Raw genomic sequence first — 23,209 nt, 5'->3', positions numbered from 1 at the left:
TAATTTACTTTTAAGTTTATACTACTGTCTAAAGAAATGCAGAATCAAATGCAAATATTTATTTTAAAGGACATTAACAAATCTTAATGCTTTCTTATAATGTAAATTAACTAAAATTTAGCCATTTATACATATTCCAATTTGGAAATATATTTAACGTACATGAAGAAACATAATTGCACTGAACAATTTAATTTCTATTAAAAAGGCTTTTTAAAGGCTTTAGTAACTTATCATGGCAGCTAGGTGGCACAGTGAATAAAGCGTGGCTTGTGCTGTCAAGAAGACCTGAGTTCAAATTTAGCCTCAGACATTTACTATCTGTGTGACACTGGACAACTTTTTTGCCTCAGTTTCCTTACCTGCAAAATGGGGATATTAGCACCTGCCTCACATGGTTGTTGTAAGGATTTGTAAAGCATTTAGCACAGTGTCTGGCTCATAAAAGGCACTGTATAAATATTAACTATTTGTAATCATTAATCTACTTCTAAACTCTGGAAATCAGATTCAGATAGGAAAAAATAAGCTGAAATAGACAAGAGTATCATTCAAATACTATTTAACATTTTAAAGCTGTCTTTCTAGAACAACATTACAATGCTTTTAGTATAATAAGCTACTTTATGTTAGCTTTAGGGTACCTAAACTCACAAAAGAATAAAACCCACCTTTTCTGTGACAGACCAGGGCTTCAACACTGGCATGAAGTTTCCTAAGTTGCTGATCCAGATTCTCAAATTGCTGCTGCTTTTCCTCAAACCACTAGGAAAAAATGAAAAATGGAGTTAATTTAGCAAGAACAAACCACTATAAATTGGGTTACCAATAGTAAGATACACTCCTTGTTTTAAAGCAACAAATTAGCCAGGTATAGCCATGGTGGCCAACTGATGTAGCTGAGAACTAAACTCAATAAGCAAATTAATATCCTATTTTCTACTTCTACAGCTTTAAAATGCAATTGTTGAGGCTCATTAATTCATCTCATTATTCAAGTCGAAAAATCAGCTCTTACTGCATCCGATTCATTCATCTTGATTGTCATTTTGTTGACAGCGTCGGCAGCCTTGTTCACCATCCTCAATATTCCTGCTCCACTCAGAGCCTGAGTATTAACTGCTCTCGGCAGCTGGAATTGAATGACAAATAAGGGCAAACAAACCGGTTAAAAGCCTAGAGGTTTAACTGGGCACAGGAGGGACTGGAAAAAAAAAAAAGCAATGTCGTGTTTTCTTTACTCTCATACATTTCAATATAGTAGGACCTCATTTCTCAAATATACTACTTGTACATTCTCAAAGGAAAACTTAAAAAATGGACTTTCCATTTGCTTTTCTTCAACATCTTTACATTTAGATGGAACAAACACCCTGTTTGTCAAACGATATTAAGAAATTGCCAAGTACCTTAACACTAGCCACCTGTTTGCTATCAGGAATAAATTGTTAATAAAGAAAGGGGGGAGAGGTAATTTTTTTTCTCTTTAGGCTAGGATTTATATTTGCAAAGTTAGAATTAATTTCTTAGTAAAAATTTTCAAATCTAAAGTTCTAAATCAGGTAATATTTTCCTTAGAACTCTGTTGAATCTGAAATATTATTTATATATATGTCTACAGAACTTCAAGCCCTGAATACAGAGGGCTTCAAATACAGAAATGGGAAGTAAGAATGCTGATATAAAATCAAGCATTTCTTACCCTAACATTAAACTTTTCATCAAGTGCTTTTTATTTTAAAAAAAACCTCTTTGCATAAATGATACATAATTTAATATAAAATTTCAATATATTAATTTACACTGCCATTTAAATTTTAGCCTTGTTTTCAAGAAATTATTTCAAAATATTTCTGTTAAAACAGATATTGTTCTTTTAGAAAGCTGGTTAATTTAACAACTAAAATACTAAGAAAAATGTAGTACAAATGGTAAAAATTTCATTTTAGACATGTCATGTTGGAGGAAATAAAATGATAAAACCCCAAATTTAAATAAATAGAAATAGCACCTCAGAACTCTCTAGGAACTGCCTTAAATCAGGATCTTGAAGCAATGTTGGATGTTTCACTGTACGCTGAAGATACCTAGGTTAAAAATATTGGGATTCTATTTCAGGACAAACATCATTAAAATATTTTACCTGGAGAATAAAAATAGGTAAAAACAAAACCATACTACAGGATGGGTCAAAAGTCACAATTGAAAATTACTTTTTATTTTTCACCATTTACAAGATTTGATTTTTCACATATAATGTAAATTCATTTCCTATATATACTGTATATAGTGCTATGGTACTGTAAATTAAAAACAAAAAATAAAGAAGTTATTAAATATTGAAACCCTTTTGTGACTTTTGGCCCATCCTGTATCATTCTACATTCAACTTGATTTTAAGTATTTATATAACTTCTTAATGATTGAAAAGTGTTTAAAACAGTTCATTTTCCCTCTTTTTAAAGGTTAGGATTTTTTTTTCATACAATGCCTCCCTCTTTCTCAATTCTACATTGGGGAAAAAGCAACAACAACAAAACATAAAAAAGGATCAGTCATTATTTCATTTAGTTTTATGATTATAGAATTAGACCTAGGCACAACCTTAATCTAGTCCAAATCCCTAATTATAACTGTCCCCCTACCCCTCGATGAGGTTCTCAAAGATTAATACCTTGCCTAAGGCCAAACCAGGCAGAAGGTGACAACCTGGATTTGCTCTGGCTCCACATTCAGTCATCTTTCAGGGGTTAAATGATTTGTCCAAGAATATGAAGCAAAGTAACAGTGACATAGGCAACATGATGCAGCTGAAAGAGCTTCTTTCTAATCAGAAGACCTAAGATCAAGCAAGTTAAGTTCTGCTGTTCTCAGTGGTGTTAATATTTTGTGTAAAGTTATGGAATTGGGCTACATCAGTGTTCTTTTTTTTTGTTTGTTTGTTTTTGCAGGGCAATGGGGGTTAAGTGACTTGCCCAGGGTCACACAGCTAGTAAGTGTCAAGTGTCTGAGGTCGGATTTGAACTCAGGTACTCCTGAATCCAGGGTCGGTGCTTCATCCACTGCGCCACCTAGCTGCCCCCTACATCAGTGTTCTTTAAAGTGGAATGTACAAAGGATAAATTAAAATGAAAGAGAATAGCATGGTTTTCAGTGTATCCAAAGTCTTCCAATACCTATGCCACTCTCTTTTCCCAACTGCTCAATGAAGGTGAGCTGGACATTCACAGCCTGCACTGCTTCTCAGGCAAGCAGACAGGCTGTTGGGTAGTCATCTCTACCTGGTCCTTGGCCCCACGTTTCCCTGTCCTCCCTCCTCCTCTCTAACTGCAGCCTCTGCAACTGCAGTGACAGTGAACCTTTTATGTACCCTACCTGGCCCAGGGCAAAATAAAGATATTTTTATATCTTTAAGAAAATAAAAATCATTCTTAAAATACTACTTATTTAATCTTTATCTCTTTTACTAATTAGCTTTGTGTACATTGTATAATGTAATAATGTTAGCATAGCAATACATATATGTAGAAATATGTATGCCTACATTAAAAGTACATATGCAAAAATATTACTGATAAGAATGCACAATCAGAAGAGTTGAAGAGTTTAGTCATCACTTAACCAGATGATTTCTGAACTCCCTTCCCTCTTGGATTCTATCATTCAAAGTATCACTGTCTACCTTATGCTAAGTTTCTGGTGAGCCAAGAAACTGCTTGGAAAAAATATTAATATACTTATAAGGAGATTTCTGTTCTCAGCAGTACTACCCAAATGAGGAAAAAATATTTTTTTCTTCCCAGAGATTAAAATTTAAAAAATTAAACATCTGATTTTCATCTTTTATCAAATGAAGGAACTGGGGATTTTTAGCTCAGAAAACATTTAGGGAGGAATGAAATTTGTCTTTGAAGGGCTGTCATGTAGATGATGATTTGTTTCACTAGGTCTCAAAGGACATAACTAGGAATAATGGATGAGAGTTACAGAAAATCCAAATGAGACCTGAAAAAGGGGAAAACTCCCTGACAACTGGAGCTATTCAAAAGTAGAATGGGTTGTTTTCTGGAGGCAGAAGGTTCCTGTCTTACTTTTGAGAAAAGGGTGAATGACCACTTGTAGGATATGTTGTATAGCTGAGTCTCTTATTTAAATATGGATAGGACTAAATGGCTTTTAAGGTTCTTTCCAATTCTGAGATTCTATTGTCACATTTGGCCCTCTGGAATAAGTACAATTTTATTACATATATAATGGTGATATTTTGGAAACATATATATATGTATACATATATATATAAACTTTAAATATTTATATCTTTAATATAAAATAAAAAACAGTATATACCTTCATTCACACTGGAAAGACATACAAGAATAATTGAAATAAATATCAATAGGAGAGCACGAATCTTGTAAATTACAAATTCCTTCAAGAAAATCTAAAAGAAATTCTTTATTTCCAAGCCACTCATCTTAAATGGTTGGATCAGTTCACAACTCCAACAACAATGCATTAGTATTCCAATTTTTCCACAGCTTCTCCAATGTTTAAAAGCCCTAATCTTTCAAATCATACATATATAGAAGAAAGGTGGAGGCAGAGAAGGTAGGCAATTGTGGGGTATCAAAGCACTGTAGTGGTGAATTATTTTAGTACCTAAATTTGTTCTATAACTTCTGGGAATATTAGAACCATTCTGGAACATTCTTTTGATAAGAGAACTTGAGAGTTTGCAGGGACCCAACAAAATATCTAATTTAATCCTATTTTACAGATTAGGAAACTAAGGCTTAGAGAGGTGAAACAATTTTCCAGGGGTCAAATAGCTCATTAATGGCAGAGCTAGAACAAGAATCCAGGTCTGCTAGTTTTCAGATCTGTGCATTGCCTAAAAGATCAAGTTGCCTCTCATTTCTCTCCTTATTTTTTTCTTTCTTTACCCACTAAAGCAGCAAATATGTGGGGAAATAATTAGGAATAGAGGGAAAAGGAGATTGGTAGCAAACGATGGACAAACTAGAGGCTTTGCTCTGCTTTCTTTGCTTATTTTCTTTAATATTAAATGAACATACTCTTCACACTACCTTGTTCCTTCTCTTTAATTTTCTCTCTTTTCTCCATTGAGAATTTCACTGGCATAGCATTTAACAAAGACTAAGTGAGAAAACTGTCCTCACAAAACAGCCAGGCCAACTGTCAATATTTCCTTAAAACTATCCTTGTTGCTTCACTCTGCACGAAGGTATAATAAGCACTATGCTATGTTGTCAATTCAGGAAAGAAGGCAACAGATTCAAATTATATGTCCTTGGTACAATAAATCTTCATTAAGTTACTTATCAAGCATGCCATCTAAAACAGCTCAAATGCAATCACTGAATCATATAGGTCCAGAAGGGTCTCTCAAGAGGTCATTCCCTTGCTTTCAGAATGGAAGATTATGATTAAACTATGACCTTTCTCATAATTCAGAACCAGAAAGTTCTTTCTAGTGCTAACTTAAATTCTTCTTGCTGTATTTTAAAACTCATTCCCTCTTGCTATATAACAAACACTAACTACAATGCATAGGCTATCCTTTCTGCACCAGAGTAATCATTTAAGACTTTTCTATTAGTAAATTGCTAAAAGGTGATTTTCATGCCATAAAATTCTCTTATACGTTGAGTTTTATTAATATGAATCAAGAATGTTGACATAATTATAAAATATAATTATCTGAATCTTCATTTATAAGTGACATTTAACATTATATATAACATTGTGATTAAATGTGACAATCAAAAGCATGTAATTTCATTTTTGAAGTTTAAAAGTAGTTGATCTTTTTATACTCCACACCAAATTTTTCTTCTGCCTATGTTCTGTTTTTAAGTTCTTTTTTGCATTCCCACTTTTTTTTTTCCTAGCTGCATTAGCTACTTTCCTTTTCTTGACTGCTTTTCATTTTCATACTCCCCTTTTCGATCTGATCAGGAAGACAAAGAAAAGAAGGGATTAAAAAAACTATCAATTCTTTTTAAAAGAGGTCTTTGGCTTTATAACCTAATAATCTCAGTTTTTAAAGCCTATTAAAAGTGTGGTGCAGGGCCAGGTTGGGAAAGTGATTATTCAAAGCCCTCATTTAACTCTAAGTCTCACTATGCATCTATTACATTTTTCAATTTCTTTATACATAGAGAAACTAAATAAAATGTTTCCTTAAGTGGAGAGTCAGGGTAATTAGATTGTTCATACCAGCAGTGGCTGTAGAATGATTTAATTTTAAAAATAGTTTCAAAGTGGGAGGAAAGACATCAGAGTGATTTTACTACTTATTCTTCCCCCTTTCCACCTACTACTACCTTCTTCCCCTCTCTACCTATTTCTCTCCTGTAGCTCTCTGCTACTCGCTTCAACAACTGCTAGGTCCTCTCTTCTTACCTGATAGTCTGCTGGATTCTGGCTTGAGCCTAGTCCACTTTGGAGCTGGTCTTCGTACCAACTCCCAATAAGGAGGATTGAAGAGAGCAAGGAAGAGTGGAAAACCATACTTTCCAGAATCATCATACAGATTCTAACTCTGATGCTCACTTTCCATGTAAATCATGGCAAGTCACTTTCTATTGGCTTACACTCCCCAAATTATAGTCCATCAATACTTTCCATTAAAAGCTCCAAAAAGGTATTTACTTACTGAGATGACTTCATAAAAATATTAGAAACCTGGAGTACGTTCTCCTACAGCTACACAGAGTATCATGGGAAGAGAGAGCACACAATTAGGATAACACTAGGAGAAAGGCACATTATGGAAGATACATGGCCAAGGCAATTCACACCTCCAGCAAGGCCCTTCACTCCTTAGAGCTATCTCCTAGCACTGCAGGGCCCCAAATGTCCTTTTGCTTCTCACTGTATCTGCATACTGCACCCCTGATGATACAGCATCTCTATTGGGCACATGGCTCAATTAGATTTCTTGGGTCTTTTCTTCTCTGTAGCATAACCCCCACAACAGTCAGAGCTGACTCTCTTCCCGACTCACAAACATCACTAAAAATCTTTTCTTGAATCAGCTCTTGGTTATCTCCCTCCTGGGTTTTAGGTGTCCTACTACATTAATAACTCCATTGCAAGACTCTAAAGGCTAAGGGAGTTGGCAAGTGAAGAAGGGTGGATGAAGTAATGAAGGAGAGCAATTCTCTTTCTCCTTATCTCTGAGAGGTAAGGAACTAATCTGTCTCAAAGGAAGGGTTCATCTTCCATGGCTGACTTCCTTAACTGCTATCAGGGATCACAGTCCTCAAAGCTGACTCTTACCTCAACTGATTCATTATAGAATGTGTCTTGCTTTTAAGGGTACATCAGGGGTGTAACCAACTCTTCAGTAACCCAATGCAAACCCTTTAGTTTCATCAAGCTTGATTAAAGAACTTCTTCACACTTTGTAAAGGGATAACAAAGTACAAGTATGTCCTTACATTTTGTTTAAGACCTTAATACTGCTGTCTCTGTTGTCTGCTCTTTACGTTCCTTGATTTCATTAAATGGGCTGAAAGAAAATCAATTGATAAGGTTTCTTCTGATCAATTATCCCTTCTTACTACATCTATGATCCTATGATTCTATTCCTCACAAGGCCCCAAGTGGGAAAGGGGAGAACACAATTATTATTATCACTAAGTACCTTGCTCTGATTCCTAGCCCCAATTTCAAGCTCTGATCCCTGCTTAAGTCAATAGACTGAAAACACCTAGCCCCATTTCTGGTGTTAGCTACTTCATTTCCTGGTCCTGTGTTCCTAGTCTTGTGAGTGCATGTGTGGGTTCACACTGGTTGTCCTTTTTCAGCTACATTATGGGTCATACACATATCCATCCATTCATATGCATGTATTTATTTAGGAAAATGAACCCCTTAGTACAGTAAGAAGTGAATCAGCACAAAGAACACACTTCATCTACTTCTCACTTTCCCTCTATAGTAGAGGTTGACTATTCATCTCTTTAAGACATGTCAGATTAAAAAAAAAAGATAAGTCAGATTTTTTTAAAGTTAGGGAGGAACCATTTATCAATTTTTGGGTATATAATTCTGTTATCATAATTATCATACTGATTATTAAATGGAATGACTGACATAAAACAGTTTCAAAACACAGATCAACTCCCATTACAACAAACTGCAAGGAGGTATATCCAAATCCTATCATTTTTGCATACTATCCAAAGTAACTATATCTTATAGTAATTTAAAAGCAAAATTATTTTCAGATTAACAATGCTCAATTAAACTTTCATATCTATAAATAGTACAGATCTAATAACACAGATAATGTGGAAGGAACCATGCCAAATTGGTTTACCAAGTTTTCATTTGTCCCATGACATTCAACAAAACTTTATCTAAATTCTTCCTTTTAAAGAAAACTGCCAATGATTTTTATTTCTCTTGTTCCAAAGGGCTCAAAAGCATCTTCAACTCACCAATGCCCTTTATTTTCAATGTATGTTTGTATGACACAAAATTGGTCTCTGGCTCTAGTCACTATTACATGGACAAGAGCTAAGTATTTATAGTATTATTATTTAAAAATTTATTATTATTATTATTTTTTTGTGAGGCAATTGAGGTTAAGTGACTTGCCCAGGGTCACACAGTACTAAATGTTAGGTGTCCGAGGCCGAATTTGAACTCAGGTCCTCTTGAATTCAGGGCCGGTGCTCTATCCACTGCACAACCTAGCTGCCCTAATATTGTATTATTATTGTGAGACATCAGGTTTAACTATGAACACTGCAATAAGATTAGATCTAGATAATGGAAACAGATATCAAGTAGAGTATTACCTCTCAAGGGCTGCTCTCCTTTTTTCTACAAATTCAGTGGATGATGAATCTTCTTTCCCAACTTTCACTTTGGTCATACCTTTGAAGATATTAAGTGAGTCTTAAAATCTTTATCAAAACTATTGCAGCAAAGAATTCTTTCCTCTATATCTGGGCATTACAACCAAAAATACAATAAAAGTTCAGTAAAACAGGAAAAACACACAAAGACCTGCCTTAAAATTTACATTTAAAATTTTGAAATTAATGCTATATGTTAAAGAAAAAAACTTTCTTAACTCTCATGAAGTTTTCTCATACGAATGACACTCTTCTCTCTTGGCAGTTATACAAATCCATAAACTAGGCTGTGTTACATTTTTGCCTCTTGGAATAGAAGTATAAAGTAAAGGTTTCTTCTACTTTAATTACTGTTCTTATATAAATAAAAATGTATTTGTATTTGAGAAATTCATAAAATTAAATTTTATATCAGAGAATTAAGTTCATTTCATATTTTTATTCTTAGGCAGAATTTAAGAATCTACTTGCCTACAGAAATACAAAAATAAGTATAATTCATCATTTTAGTGTCTTCCTTGCCACAAACTTTAGGATAAATTTTTTTTAACAGTATGACAAACTCAAAAATTCTGATATGAAATCTTCCTATTAGAATGTCATAGCTTAAAAATAGCTTAAGCCAAATTTAAAGTGTTAGAAAAATATTGGTTATTGTGATTATCAGAAATGTTTTTCTAAGTATGGAATCTTTGGAATACTAGGGATTCAAATTAAAACAAATCACTATAATACTGTGTTCAAAACTAATTTCAGAACTGTTACCCAAGATAGAGATTTTTTTTGGTAAAACTTAAGAACAGAACAAGCATAAATTGTAATTGTTCTTAGTAGTTAGCTTCCTATAAATATAATTTACAGAGTCTAATATAAATTCACTTAGTTTTAGTTGTTAAGGGCTAAAATTCTAGCTAGTCTGTCTAAAATATCTAATGAGTGGTCGCCAATAAATTATAAGCTTTAGCAAGAGTTAGACTTTTAAGCATTTATTAAGGAGAATAAGAATTTTGGTAAAGAGAGAAAGGCCTAGATTCCTATCTATTAAAGGGAGAGCACATTTCTAGCTCCGCTCTCCACCCGAGTCCAGAGGAAAGAGCCCCAGAGTCAGCGCCAGTCTCTTCCTTCCTCCTCCCACTAGTCCGCGTCACTTCCTCCCGCCAAGAACTCTTCTACAGTAAGTATCCAGTAGGTGGCGTCATTCCAATCGTTACATAGTCCTAGCATGATAACAGCAATTTCTAAAAGCCATAAAATCAATTAAAGTGTTTGTGGCAACGAAATGGTATATTGTAACATACTAAGAAAAAGTCAGGAATTAACCTTATATTTGACAAGTATAAAGACTTAAGTTTTAGGAATATGAATTAATCATTTGGCATGAATTGTTACAGACACTACAAAACAGTATGTCAGAAATTGGGAAAAGATCATTGTTTTACACCATTTACCAAGATAAGATCAAAATGGATACATGACCTAGATATAAGGGGAGATAGTACAAGAAAATTTGAAGAACACAGAAAATATTACCTATCAGACTTATAGATAGGAGAACAATTGATGAACAAGAGATAATAGATAGCAGTATGAGTGTAAAACTGATAATTTCAATTACATTAAATTAAAAAGGTTTTTGTACAAATAAAACAAATGTAGCCAAGATCAGAAGGAAAGCATAAGATTAACAAAAACATTTAATAGACAGTTACTCAGATAAAGGTCTCATATTTCAAATATAAAAAGAACTTGGTCAAATCTATAAGACTATGAGTCATTCCCCAATTGATAAATGGTCAAAGGATAGGCAGTTTTCCAATGTAGAAAACAAAATAATTTATAGTTATATAAAAAAAATACTCTCTGCAACTTAAAACAACCTTATGATATCATTTTACACCTATCAGATTGGCTAAAATAATTGAAGGAGAAAGCAACAAATGTTGGAGGGGATGTGAAAAAATTGGGACCTTAATTCACTGTTGATGGAACTGTGCAATGATCCAGCCATTTTGGAGAGCAATCTGGAATTATACCCAAAGAGTTATTAAATTGCCTATATCCTTTGACCCCACAATACTACTATTAAGTCTGTTTTCCAACATGATTAGGGAAAAAGGAAAAGAACCCACATGTTCTAAAATATTTATAGCAGCTCTCTTTGTGTTGGAAAAGAACTGGAAATTGTGGAGATGTCCATCAATTGGAGAATGGTTGAACAAGTGGTGGTATATGATTGTTTCTGTTTTTTTTGTTTTGTTTCGTTTCGTTTTGTTTGTTTGTGAGGCAATTGGGGTTAAGTGACTTGCCCAGGGTCACGCAGCTAGTTAAGTGTTAAGTGTTAAATGTCTGAGGCCGGATTTGAACTCAGGTTCTCCTGACTCCAGGGCCAGTGTTCTATCCACTGTGCCGCCTAGCTGCCCCAGTGGTATATGATTGTGATGGAATTATCACTGTGCTCTAAGAAATGATGAGCTTATCTTAGAAAAATTTGGATAGACTTACATGAAATAATGAAGAGTGAAATGAGCAGAACCAAGAGAAAGTTGTATACAGTAACAACAATATTGTTTTAAGAACAATTTTGAGTGAAAAAATCATTTCAACTATTATAAATACCCAAATTAACTACAAAGAACTTATGAAGGAAGATGTTATCTGCTTCCAGAGAAAGAACTGATAAATAGAAGTACATATAGAATGATTTTACATATATAAATATATTTGTGCCTAATGGTAGCCATCTTGGGGGGAAGATGGGAGGGAGGAAAAAAAAGGGAACAAAAGTTACATGATAACTTTATTATATATTTAAAAGGAATAGCAAGTTGTACATAATAATTCGCAAGTTCATGTACAATCACCTTTTTTTCCTCCTCTTCTACTATATTATGGAAATGCTTGTTTTATTTCTTAAGTTCAGAATAAAATAAATAAAAATTTGAAAAACCACAGGGAAAAAAACACTAAAAGTTTTACATTTGAAAATTAATATAAAGCCTACCTAAAATATTATTACAAGCTTCTGTGACTATATCCAAACTTGAATGAAGAATGTTTCACCATCTTGAATTATTCACTGAGGCCTCCCCACCCCTGCCCCAATATCAAAAGCTGTGGCCTGGGGTAAATTTAGGACTTAATTTTCTACCTCATTTGAATTAAATATCCTATTTATTCCTGTGTCCTAAGCTGAAAAGAATTTGAGGTTATACTAGTTCAGAAAAAAAAAATAGCCAAAGAATCAGGTCTCAGAGGTATCAAAACTTATTTTTCAAATCAAATTTCTTTTTTAGGTGAGCCTATGAAAAGGACTAGACTAAATTCTTGGCCAACAAAATGAGAAAAAGAATTTGATGTGCTTGCTCTCAAAACGTGTACACACACACATACACACACCCTCATATAATTTTGAAGTCTAGGAACAACAGTATAGCAAGGACACTAAAACACTCATGACAGAAGATACTTAAATTATATATACAGAAGAAGGTATAGCATACATCTAGAAGATGCTGCAAAAAGAGAAAATCAATAAGAGTGTTTATTATATTATGATGAAAAAACTAACAGTGGATGCAGCATCATACAATACACTGAATCTGGAGTTAGAGAACCTGGGTTCAAATTCTAACTGATGCTTACTGTGTTACCTTGAACAAGTAATCCAGTTGCCCTATGGGTCAGTTTCCTCATTTGTAAAATGAGGGGATAGGACTAGATGGCCCTTCAATCTCTAGACCTATAATAGATCCTAGAATAGAAAGGTTGTGCTTAAACATCAATGATATTAGTTTCCAAAATTATAAAAGTAGTCAATAAAATTCTACCTGCTTTCAAAAGTCAAGAATCTAAATTAAGAAAAACATACATAAAACATTAAGGCCCAGAAAAGTTGAATATAAAAAAAGCTTAAGTATCAAAGGGTTGGGATAAGTGAGAGAACAGAGACAGCTTAGTTTAATCTAAATATATTTCATATAAGAGGCTAGATTCCAAAATCAATAAAATACTACTTGGGCATTAAGCTACACCCTTCTTACCACCTTTTTCAGGATGTCAGGAAATCACTGTTTATTATTAACCCACTTCTATGATCACATTTTGTCCACTGGTTATTAAAAGCTTAATGGCTAGAAAAGGATAAGGTCTCCAATTGCTTCTAACTTAGCATAGTCTTGTCAAATATTTCATATCTTACTTAGCTCAAATCCTTTAAGTATTAGAAAGCAAAATTGTAATTATTTGCTATATATCCTAAAACAGTCCTATGGACTCCATTAAATGAAAGACTAACTTTGCACCTACATCAAGGATATTTTTTTGATGTTTGAAAGAAAAAGAATATAAAACACTTAAAATTATAAATTTGTATAGTAAAACTTGTCAACAATTAAAAAAATAAGGCTGTTTTCAAATTTATACTTACCTACAATACTCTTCTCTGGAGCTGGAGGCACAATATAACCAACATGTAAGTACTTTGTGGCTAATTTGCTGTGTAATCCAAGAAAGTCACTAAACCTTCTTTTAACTGAAAATTCATTCTTGTTGAACATGGAGAGGGAAGTCTGCCAAAAAATAGAAAAAAAAGAATTTAGGGTAAATATTAAATACATAAATTGAGGTAAAGATTATATGCTTGTCCCCAAATCTTGGATCTCTGGGTTTGTCAAACACTAGATTATTATGGTAATTTACTACTATGGAAATCTACTGTTTGACAACCCAAAGAACCAAAATTTGGGGACAATAAATCACTATTTGACAAAAATTTTCTGGGAAAACTAGAAAGCAGTTTTGCAGAAACTGGGTATAAACAAACATATCACACCATATATCAAGATAAGGTCAAAATGGGTACATGATTCAGGCATAAAGGGTGATAACATAAGCAAGTTAGGAGAGCATGGAAATATTTGTCAGATTTATGGATAAGGTAATAATTTTTCACCAAACAAGAGATAGAGATCATTACAGGATATAAAAAGGAAAATTTTGGTTACATCAAATTAAGAAATTTTTTCACAAACAAAACCAATGCAGTTAAGAAAAGAAGGAAAGCAGGAAACTGGGGGAATTTTTACAAGTTTCTGATAAAGGCCGCCTTTCTCAAATTTATAAGAATGCAAGAGATTCCCCAAGTGATAAATGGTCAAAGGATATGAACAAGCAGTTTTCAGAAGCTATCTATGGTCATGTGAAAAAATGCTCTAAATCACTACTGATTGGAAAAATAAAAATTAAGTCAATTTGAGGTATCCCCCTCCCCCTCCAATGACCAATATAACAGTGAAGGAAAATGACAAATGCTAGAGAGGATGTGGAAAAAAAATAAGGAACTGTTGGTGGCGGTGTGAAATGATCCAACCATTTTGGAGAGCAATTTGGAACTATGCCCAAAGGGCTATAAAACTGTCATACCCTTTGATCCAGCACTACCATTACTGGGTTTGTACCCTCAAACATTTTTTTTAAAAAGGAGAAGACCTATATCGGCAAAAATATTTATAGCAGCTCTTTCTGTGGTGGCAAAGAATTCAAAATTGGGAGGATGGCCATCAACTGGGGAATAGCTGAACAACTGGTGACATATGATTGTGATGAAACAGTATTGTGCTATAAGAAATGATGAGCAGGGAGGCCAGGTGGCACAGTGGATAGAGCACTGGCCCTGGAGTCAGGAGGACCTGAGTTCAAATACGGCCTCAGACACTTAACACTTACTAGCTGTGTGACCCTGGGCAAGTCACTTAACCCCAATTGCCTCACTAAAAAAAAAAAAAAAAAAAAAAGAAATAATGAGCAAGATGATTTCAGAAAAACCTGGGAAGACTTGCATGAACTGATGTAAAGTGAAATGAGCAGAACCAGAATGGTGTACAAAGTAATAGCAACACTGTAATGATGATCAACTGTGAATGCCTTAGCTTTTCTCAGCAATAACTTGATCCAAAATAATTCTGAAGGACTTATGATGAAAAATACTATCCACCTCTAGTGAAAGAACTGATGAAGTCTAAATGGCAGATTGAAGCATACTCTTTTTTACTTTGTTTTTCTTGCTTTTTGGTTTGCATTTTGTAACATGGCCAAAATGGAAATTTTTTACATGACTTCATGTGTATATATCAAACTGCTTGCTTTCTCAAGGGAGGGGAAGAAAGGGGGGAAGAGAATTTGGAACTCAAAATTTGAATGTTAAAAATTTTTGTCTACATATAATTGAGAAAAATAATAAATATAATGCTAAGAAGACCCTGCAAAAAATCATTACATGCTATAGTACTTTCAAATAACTAATAAAAGCAATTAAGTCAAAGTTTTAGAAAAAAGGTTAGAGATCACACCTATTTTGCCTAGACATTTAGTAGTATTAAATGTTGTCAAAACTTTACACAAACTGATGCAAAGTGAAGTGAGCAGAACCAGGAGAACACTATACCCAATAAGAGCAATATTGTACGATGATCAACTGTGAATGACTTAGGTATTCTCAGCAACACAATGATCCAAGACAATCCCAAAGGATTCATGATGAAAAATGATATCCACATCCAGAGAAAGAACTAATGGAGTCCAAATGCAGATCGAAGCATACTATTTTTCACTGTATTTTTTTTCTTTTGGTCTGTTTCTTCTTTCACAACATGACTAATATGGAAATGTTTCACATGAGCGCACATATATAGCTTATATCAAATTTCTTACCGTCTTAAGGAGGGGTGAGAGGAGGGAGGGAGAAAAACTGGAACTCAAAATTTTAAAAATTAAATGTTAAAAATTGTCTTCACATGTAATTTGGAAAAAATATTATTTTAAAAAAATGTTGTCAATGTAATGCTAAATAAGGCAGGAAGACTCACCTTTGTTGTTACTCTATATGCCATATAAGCATTCATGCCATCACCTGTAGGACAAGTAATAAAAAGAAAGAACTATTAAAGTAAGAAGTTTTGAGGAGAAAGCAATATTTTCATTAAGCTATTAAGTTTAGTAAAGAAAATATGTGTAAAAATAACAAAAGCTTTATAAAATATTAGGAAATACAACACACAAATATTGCCTCACCAACTTTCTCTGGGTCTGAAACACCAATTTCTATATCAAAAACATCTCCATTTGCTTCTTCTTCAATCTAGAAAAGAGAAATTTGTGGTACTTGTGGTCAAATTCTAATTTATGTTAGATCTAAAACAATTACTATAATTTGGATCATGATTGGGTCCAATATAAGTTACAACCAACATAAACAGTTGTTACATGTTTATAATAAATCTACTTGAATTTTCATTTATAAAAAAATTGTTTCAATTCTTTAAATATCCAGAATTTTTTGTTTGCTATCAGTATAAACAAATGGAGGGTATTACTTCCATAATGACAGAGAACTTTGTGTTTCTTTATTCATAGAGACTAAAGACAAAAATGACAGGCCTTTTATAGTTATGCAAAGCCTTAGGTCTTTTCATAGTAAATATTAACATCTACAGCTGTAAAATTTGTATCTCTACTGTTTAACAATGCTAAAATAATCAATGGTTAGGAGTTAAGAGTTTTACCATACCTATTTTCAGAAAATAATGAGCAGCTTTCTAGCTTCTAGATTTCACTCTACTTCCTAATAAGCATACAGTCTCCCTAGAGGCTGACAAAAGCCAATAAAAGCATGTAGTATGGTAAGCAACTGTTTACGAAGCATATTTAACAATACAGCAAATAGAAAAAGATAAACCTCTGATACAACTAAAGAAGTCTTTAAAAAATATTATTATGAGCAACAATTTAATCAGCTGCCTTGTACTAAATAATGAAGGGATTTTTTTCTCCACAACTTTTTTTTTGGCTATATGTAAAAATGATGTCCAGTATTATGAATCATTCAAAATGATAGCAACATATTTGAAAACGAATTTCTTTCTCATCTACAGTTAATCCTCAAATGTCTATTTCTATAGCAAATGTTTTCCTAATATACGGCCACATTTTTGACATTATTTGAACTTTCATTTCTAAAAGTAATGTGCTTTAACACAAGATTCACCCTTAAATTTTTGGGAAATATATATATATATATATATATTCAATAGTTATGCCTTATCTTTTACAATAGTAGATAAGGGGAAATAGTCAAGTATTTGTAGACATAATTTTATCAGATTTAAAATTAAAGAAATAATATGGCATTGTGAATAATGCTGTGTTTGGAAACAGAAAGACATGAAAAATCTGGCCTCTGAAACCTATATAAGCTGGTTAACCTCCCTTCCAACCATTTAACCTCAAATAATGCCCAAGGACTTATCTAAATTACAGATAGGTCTTACATATTTTCATAACACTAAAAATCTATAATAAAGCTTCCTTACATTTGTATATCATTTCAGTTTAATAAAATGCTTTCATATATATTTATTTCACTATTGATTTTCTTAACAGTCCTGTGCATTACTCCATTTTAAAGATGAAACTAGTGCTCAGAGGCATGGGGTTTGCACAAGATTTCATGTAGAAGGAGGAGCAGGGTCAAGACTATAAACCCAGATTGTGCTTTTTTAAAAGGAAGACTAAACTGTAAAATGAAATAAAACTGGTAATTTAACACAATGATTTACATAGCAAAATGTATTCTTAAGTTATAAAACTTTATTCAGTACCTCATCCCTAGATCTATCGAAGATCACAGGAGCAGACATACTTTTTGACTCAATTCTGGGTGCCATTAATGTGGTAGGTGTTATAGGGGTGATTGCAGGAGAAGGCTCAGGAGAAAGTATAGGCTCCCTTTCAGGACTATCCAAAGAAACTTCTTCTGTGGCTTCTACACACAAATTAAGAACGTTAATAAAAATAAATACTGAAAGAAAAGCTTATAATTCTAGTACAGTTTATTAAACACTGAAAAGAGCTGGTACTCTGCCAACAAATAAATATGGTCAACAAGAATCTCTTAAGTTTATTATAATGTTTAATTACATAATAATTTTCTTATGTTTCTAACTATATAGTTCACTTTAACTTTAAAGTTAATGATTTTAAAAATAAAATAAAGTCTAAATAAGTCTAAATAGGGATATACAGCTTTTTAAAAAGTATGTACTAAATTCAACTTTTCGTCTAAATAGGACATCTCCCTGTCCTTGAATATATATGTCCTTGTCTTCTGATTACATATGCAAGCATATATGTACGCATGTCTCTATAAGTTTGTATATACACATACATATATACATATATCCCACACTTACTTCAACTACCCTCTTTTCTTCTTTTCCAGCAACACCATTGCAAGGTCTCTGCCCCCAAACCCTGCTCCCCAAATAAAAAAGGAAAAGCACAACCCTCATGACAAATAAGACCAGTCAATCAAAACAAATCTGCACATCTGCCATGTCCAAAAATATTTCTCATTCTGCATCTTGAATTCATCACCCTTTTGTCAGGAGGTGGGAAGCATGTTTTATCATCTGTCCTCTAGAACCCTGGTTGGTGACTGCATAGATCAGAGTTCAAAGTCTTTCAAGGTTGTTGTTACTATATAAATTGTCTCCTTGTTCAGCTCACTTTATCAATTCATACGAGTCTTCCGACATTTCTCTGAAACAGTCTAATTTATAATTTCTTTCAGTGCAATAATATTCCTTCTTATACAACTACCATATCTGTTCATTAATCCCCTAATTACCATCTCCTTTATTCTTTTTATAACAAAGAGTTGCTGTAAGTATTTTCCCCCTTTCTTTGGGGTAGAAGCCTAGTAGTGGAATTACTGGGTCAAAAAATTTGCACAATTCAGTGATTTGGGGAACATAGTCCCAAATTGTTTTCCAGAATGGCTTGTACCAATTCATGGCTACACTAACAGTTTGCCTGTCTTCCTGCAGCCTCTCCACCAACTGTAATTTTGTTTTTGTCATTTTTGCAAACCGTATAGGACTGATGTAGATTCTCAGAGTCGTATTAATTTGTATTCCTTTAATTATGAGTGATTTAGAGCATTTTCATATTGACCACTGATAGCTTGAATATCCTTCTTTTGCAAACTGCTCATATCATCTGAAAATTTATCTGTTAGGGAATGGTTATTCTTATACATTTGAATCGGTTCCTCATATGGCTTGGATGTCAGATCTTTATCAAAGTAAATTCACAACAAATTATTTTCCCAAGTTAATTATTTCATTATTAAATGCACTACTTTTCTTTGTGCAAAAACTTTTCAATTGTATGTAATTAAATTGTCCCTTTTATCTAACTGATCTTCTCTGCTACTTGTTCAGTCAAGAACTTTTTCTTCTACCCAAAGCTGTGAAAGGTTATCTCCTTCCTGGCTCCCCTCACTTGTTTATAATATGACCTTTTAAATCTAGGCAGTGTATAGATTTGGAGCTGATCATAGCACATGGTATGAGATATTGGTCTGAACCTAATTTTTGCCACACTCCTTTCCAGCTTTCTCAATAGTTTTTGTCAAACTGTGAGTCTTTAGGTTTAATGAACATTTAAAACTATAGTAACACTTTTGGGACACCTTATATATAATTTATAAATAGACATTTCCTCAAATTTTTTTCTACTTATAGGACTGTTGCAAGCAAAGAAGTTTGCAAATCATTACTGAGAAGTAAGTCTTTGGTATTTCAAATGGTATGGCGCAGAATCTGTACTTAATTTAAGTGACACTGAGCAATTATTTAAATCATTCTACTGAATTACTTAACTCTTCATTTCTTAAAAGTCTTGTAGTGTTACAAGCGTTACATAATTCTTCTGTGTCTGAGTAGCTAGATTACCAGATATTTTGTATATTCTAAAAGGAATTCCTTTTCTATCTCATTGCACTGAGAGCACTGCTATTTCTATGTATTATATATACTATATATTACTTTTAGTAATACACAAGAAAGCTTAAGATTTTTGTGGGTTTCTTCTATATACTGTTACTTTATATGTTATTACTTCAATTAATTTCTTAGTTAAGGTTAGTCTAAGGTTCTCTAAGTAAACTATGAATGTCACATGGAAAAAAGTGAGAATTTTGTTTCCTCTTGGAAACAAGGCTTATTCCCTCAACTTCTTTTTCTAATCTTACTGTTATAGCTATCATTTCTAGAATTATATTAAATAATAGGGTAATGATAGGTATCTTCGCTTTACTCCTGATCTTAGTGGAAAGACCTTTAGCACTTCTTCAATGCAGATAAATACAAATTGTTGGTTTTAGATAAATACTACTTTCCATATAAAGGAATGGCCCACCTATTTCTAGGCTTTTTGGTATTTTTAATGTAAATGGAGCATTTTATTTTGTCAAAGTATCTTTTAGAATCTGTTGGTACAACTATACAATTTTTCTTTTTGTTATTAATGTAGTGCATCATGTTTATAGTTTTCCTAATACTGAGCTAAGCCTACATTTCTGGTATAAATCCAACCTAGCAAGAATCAAGAATGGGCCCAACTACAGAGGCATCTCAGTCGACCTGGATCTTTAAGGGACACAAATCTCCTTCAACTCTGGTTTCTTGAGAGAAAGGAGAAGAGGCAACAATGACTCGTGGAGGAGTACAGTATTAGGCCTTAGGAAGACAAAAGACTAGTGGTAAAAAGCATATTTTCAAGTGCTGTCTGTGGCAGCCAATGAATGTCTTCTGATTAGATAGTGCACACAGATGGTAGAGGTGGGCCTATGCAGGGGCTTGAAGGACTCCAACCACTGATCTACTAACATGAGGTTTTCTCAGAATACTACTGAGAGGGGTACTCTCAGGAGATTAAGCATTTGGTTCTCTTTTCTACTTTTCATTCCTTTGCTAGGTTGCCTGTTTGCCGGCATTTGATAAGCATACTGGTATAGTGAGTAGAAAGTTGGCAGAATGTAGAAGCAGACTAGCATAGTATAGTGAGGGCCTCATTGGATTACTGAAGACCTGGGTTCAAGTCCTGTCTCAGATACACACTGGCCATGTCACTGGAAAAATCATTAACCTCTCAGTGCCCTAGATAGCTCTCTAAGATTGTAAATTGAAAAGCAGATTCAGACTTGCATTGGTATATATTTATGTAAGTATGAGTAAATGAGCAAATATGCATTTATTAAATGCTTACACAATTTATATGCTTATAAACTTTAGAAAACAGGACAAATTCATTTGAAATGTGCATAATGCTTAAGACATTTTACAATATTTAATTCCTATATTTTTAAAAATGAAGAACAAGTAGCACTTGAGAAATATATTTTGGTTAGTTTTTTTGCACAAAATATATGAAATTCAGGAAAAAATTGATTGTACTTTTCATCAAAAAGTTTTTCATCAGCACATACTATTTTTTAAAAACTATATACATATAACACAATAGTCAGAGACAGTAAGGAGCTCAGTAAAATACTATATTGTAATCATCTGTAGCCATTCATTAAATCAATCTGTGAAAAATTAGAAATAATTTTATTTTTAATTATTTTTCTGGGAGAGCAATGCTTTGATAAAACATTTGGGAACATGCACTCTCTTGCTACACAAATACCAAGTATTTCTAACACTAGCTATAATTAACAAATTTGCATTAAAAAAGTATTTCATCCAACAAATATAATTCACTTGGCTAATAAAAAGTTATATTTTTGATAATTACCTGCAAAAAGATCTTCTCTGTCATCATCTAGAATGATTTCTGCAGGTTTAGGACCATTGGAGTTTGTACTTAGATCTTCTGCAGGAAGACTAGCTGGTTCTGGAGATGATGGACTTGACTGGTTAAAAAAACAGATAATGCATAAAGGATTGGTATATTATCTCTTAGTCCTTGTGTCTTCTATATGAATGTCATATTCTTTCTTAAAACATAGGTTTTTGTTATCTTTTGTTTTTATATTGCCTAGATTTTTCATGTATTACTCCTTTTAGGCCTCCAAAAGCAGGCTCTTGTAACAAAGAATCTTTTTGAAAAAGAGGGAAAAAAGATATGTCTTTGATAAGAAGAAAATAAATTCAACTGTTCTTATTTCCTACTTCCAACAAAATAACAGTGAACCAAAGGAATATATATGCTGCATATATGCTTATGTATATATGTTACCTGTATGTTTATATATAATCTATCAGATTATGCTTTAGGCAGAATATTGTACACATTTCCTTTTTAAAACAATAAGTGTAATAAGAGCAGCAATATGTTCAATTTTTGATTACCTCAAGTACTTTAAGGATCTATAATTTCAATGGTATGAGTACTACCTTTCACTGACACAGATCAAAACCCACCTAAAACTTTGCAGATAGTCATTTAAAGTTACTGGGGCTGAAAAATTAAGTATTCTGCAGGAAACTTGATAACAAGCCTTCCTAAGCTTAGTAAAACTTGTCCTTAGATGAGAGTTGTTGTATAGTCATTTTCAGTTGTGTCCTACTCTTTGTGAGCCCATTTGGGGTTTTCTTGGCAGAGTGACTGGAGTGGCTGGCCATTTCCTTCTCCAGCTCATTTTATAGATGAGGAAACTGAGGCAAACAGGGTTAAGTGAGTTGCCCAGGTTCACAAAACTAGTAAGTGTCTGAGGTTAGATTTGAATTTATGAAGATGAGTCTTCCTCACCCCAGGCCCAGTGCTCTATCCACTGTGTCACCAAGCTGCCCACCAGAACTACGTGTTGTGAACTTGGTGAACAAAGGCATGCTGTTGAGAATGATGGTTTTTTGGACTGGATGACATATAACTAAATGTGAATGAAAAAAAATGTAAATGAGACTGCTGGGACTAGAAAATTTTTTGAAACAAGATGGTTTTTAAAGTTACAAATGGGGGAAGATTTTATGTTGGGTGGATTTTGTAAATTTGAAATTTACCTCAATGGGCTTAGTTTATTTCAAGTTGACGGTACTTTATACTTTGCATAGTTTTTAATTACTTGTGATTGTTTAGAAAATAATAAATAGGTAAAGTGGTTTTTCTTATCATGTTCCTACTTCCCCCAAACTAAGACTTAGAGTGGGTTATTATGTAACGAGACAAAGAATCCCATTGCTATATCTCTACATGAAGCCTTTCCTAGCTTAGTAGGCTCTAGCAGAGCTTATACTCCTCTTGCATAGCTTTCAAGTACTCAGAGCTAACACACCTTGTTAAGGCATCAGACTAGTGTTTTAGTGAATCTCAAATTAATATCTCTTTAGGATACTGATCTAGGAAGATAATTAAAAGTAAATATATTTTATGATAGATTTCCCCATTAATTTAAAAATAAAATTCCACTGAACCTTCTGTATTTTCACACATTTCAGGAGACAGTGATAATTGTGTGCAAACATTTCAGAAAT

At 33.3% G+C, this 23,209-nt stretch overlaps 1 protein-coding gene across 2 annotated transcripts in view; it reads right to left on the bottom strand.

Annotated features, from left to right (window-relative positions):
- The window catches only part of SNX2 (sorting nexin 2), a 62,238-nt gene that overhangs the window by 12,341 nt on the left and 26,688 nt on the right, over nt 1–23,209 (bottom strand). For both annotated transcript variants that reach the window (XM_043976241.1, XM_043976242.1), the window contains exons 2-10: nt 21,531–21,648; nt 17,549–17,712; nt 15,963–16,029; nt 15,758–15,801; nt 13,321–13,462; nt 8,835–8,913; nt 2,012–2,087; nt 1,019–1,132; nt 672–765 (exon numbers count right to left, since the gene is read on the bottom strand). In XM_043976241.1, the coding sequence (XP_043832176.1) occupies nt 672–765; nt 1,019–1,132; nt 2,012–2,087; nt 8,835–8,913; nt 13,321–13,462; nt 15,758–15,801; nt 15,963–16,029; nt 17,549–17,712; nt 21,531–21,648 (898 nt within the window). The remainder of the gene's footprint in view (nt 1–671; nt 766–1,018; nt 1,133–2,011; nt 2,088–8,834; nt 8,914–13,320; nt 13,463–15,757; nt 15,802–15,962; nt 16,030–17,548; nt 17,713–21,530; nt 21,649–23,209) is intronic.

This window comes from Dromiciops gliroides, chromosome 1, assembly GCF_019393635.1.
Source record: "Dromiciops gliroides isolate mDroGli1 chromosome 1, mDroGli1.pri, whole genome shotgun sequence".
NCBI lineage: Eukaryota > Metazoa > Chordata > Mammalia > Microbiotheria > Microbiotheriidae > Dromiciops > Dromiciops gliroides.
Note: the sequence above shows the minus strand (reverse complement) of the source record. Positions and strands in the feature narration are given on the sequence as shown.